General features: G+C 55.5%; 1 protein-coding gene across 1 annotated transcript in view; it reads left to right on the top strand.

The window, feature by feature from the left end:
• The window catches only part of LOC120511358 (neuroblast differentiation-associated protein AHNAK-like), a gene marked incomplete at its 3' end in the record, with an annotated part of 11,034 nt that extends 9,735 nt beyond the window's left edge, over nucleotides 1-1,299 (top strand). Inside the window, exon 6 of the mRNA XM_039728239.1 lies at nucleotides 10-1,299. Within this exon, the coding sequence (XP_039584173.1) occupies nucleotides 10-1,299 (1,290 nt within the window). The remainder of the gene's footprint in view (nucleotides 1-9) is intronic.
• Nucleotides 1,300-1,304: the final 5 nt, after the last annotated feature.

The raw sequence follows: 1,304 nt of genomic DNA, 5'->3' as shown, positions 1-1,304 counted from the left end.
AGTGTGGACATTGAGTGCCCAGAGGGGAAGATCAAAGGCCCCAAGTTCAAGATGCCCGAGATGAACATCAAGGCCCCCAAGATCTCCATGCCCGACATCGACCTGCACCTGAAAGGCCCCAAGGTCAAGGGGGGTGTGGATGTCTCTGTCCCCAAGCTGGAGGGCGACCTGAAAGGTCCGGATGTGAACATTAAAGGTCCGAAGGTGGATGTGGACGTTCCTGACGTGGATGTTGAAGGTCCCGAGGGGAAGTGGAAGGGACCCAAGTTCAAGATGCCAGAGATGAACATCAAGGCGCCGAAATTTTCCCTGCCTGATGTCGACTTGAACCTGAAAGGTCCCAAACTGAAGGGAGACGTGGGCGTGTCTGCCCCAAAAATAGAAGGTGACGTGAAAGTGCCGGATGTGGAGTTGAAAGGACCCAAAGTGGACGTGGATGTCCCCGACATCGAGCTGGAGGGCCCCGAGGGGAAGATCAAAGGCCCCAAGTTCAAGATGCCCGAGATGCACATCAAGGCCCCCAAGATCTCCATGCCCGACTTTGATCTGAACCTGAAGGGCCCCAAAGTGAAGGGAGACGTGGATGTCTCGGTCCCTAAACTGGAAGGAGACCTGAAGGGGCCTGACCTGGACATCAAGGGCCCCAAAGTGGACATTGAAGCACCTGATGTGGACATTCATGGACCAGAGGGGAAATTCAAGATGCCCAAGTTCAAAATGCCCAAATTTGGGATGAAAGGAGAAGGCCCCGAGGTGGACGTGAACCTCCCAAAAGGAGACCTGGATGTGTCCGGCCCCAAGGTGGACGTTGAGATGCCGAGTGTGGACATTGAGTGCCCAGAGGGGAAGATCAAAGGCCCCAAGTTCAAGATGCCCGAGATGAACATCAAGGCCCCCAAGATCTCCATGCCCGACATCGACCTGCACCTGAAAGGCCCCAAGGTCAAGGGGGGTGTGGATGTCTCTGTCCCCAAGCTGGAGGGCGACCTGAAAGGTCCGGATGTGAACATTAAAGGTCCGAAGGTGGATGTGGACGTTCCTGACGTGGATGTTGAAGGTCCCGAGGGGAAGTGGAAGGGACCCAAGTTCAAGATGCCAGAGATGAACATCAAGGCGCCGAAATTTTCCCTGCCTGATGTCGACTTGAACCTGAAAGGTCCCAAACTGAAGGGAGACGTGGGCGTGTCTGCCCCAAAAATAGAAGGTGACGTGAAAGTGCCGGATGTGGAGTTGAAAGGACCCAAAGTGGACGTGGATGTCCCCGACATCGAGCTGGAGGGCCCCGAGGGGAAGATCAAAGGCCC

This window comes from Passer montanus, unplaced genomic scaffold, assembly GCF_014805655.1.
Source record: "Passer montanus isolate IOZ18808 unplaced genomic scaffold, ASM1480565v1 scaffold641, whole genome shotgun sequence".
NCBI classification, from domain to species: Eukaryota; Metazoa; Chordata; class Aves; order Passeriformes; family Passeridae; genus Passer; species Passer montanus.
This window is presented reverse-complemented; position numbering and strand designations above follow the sequence as displayed.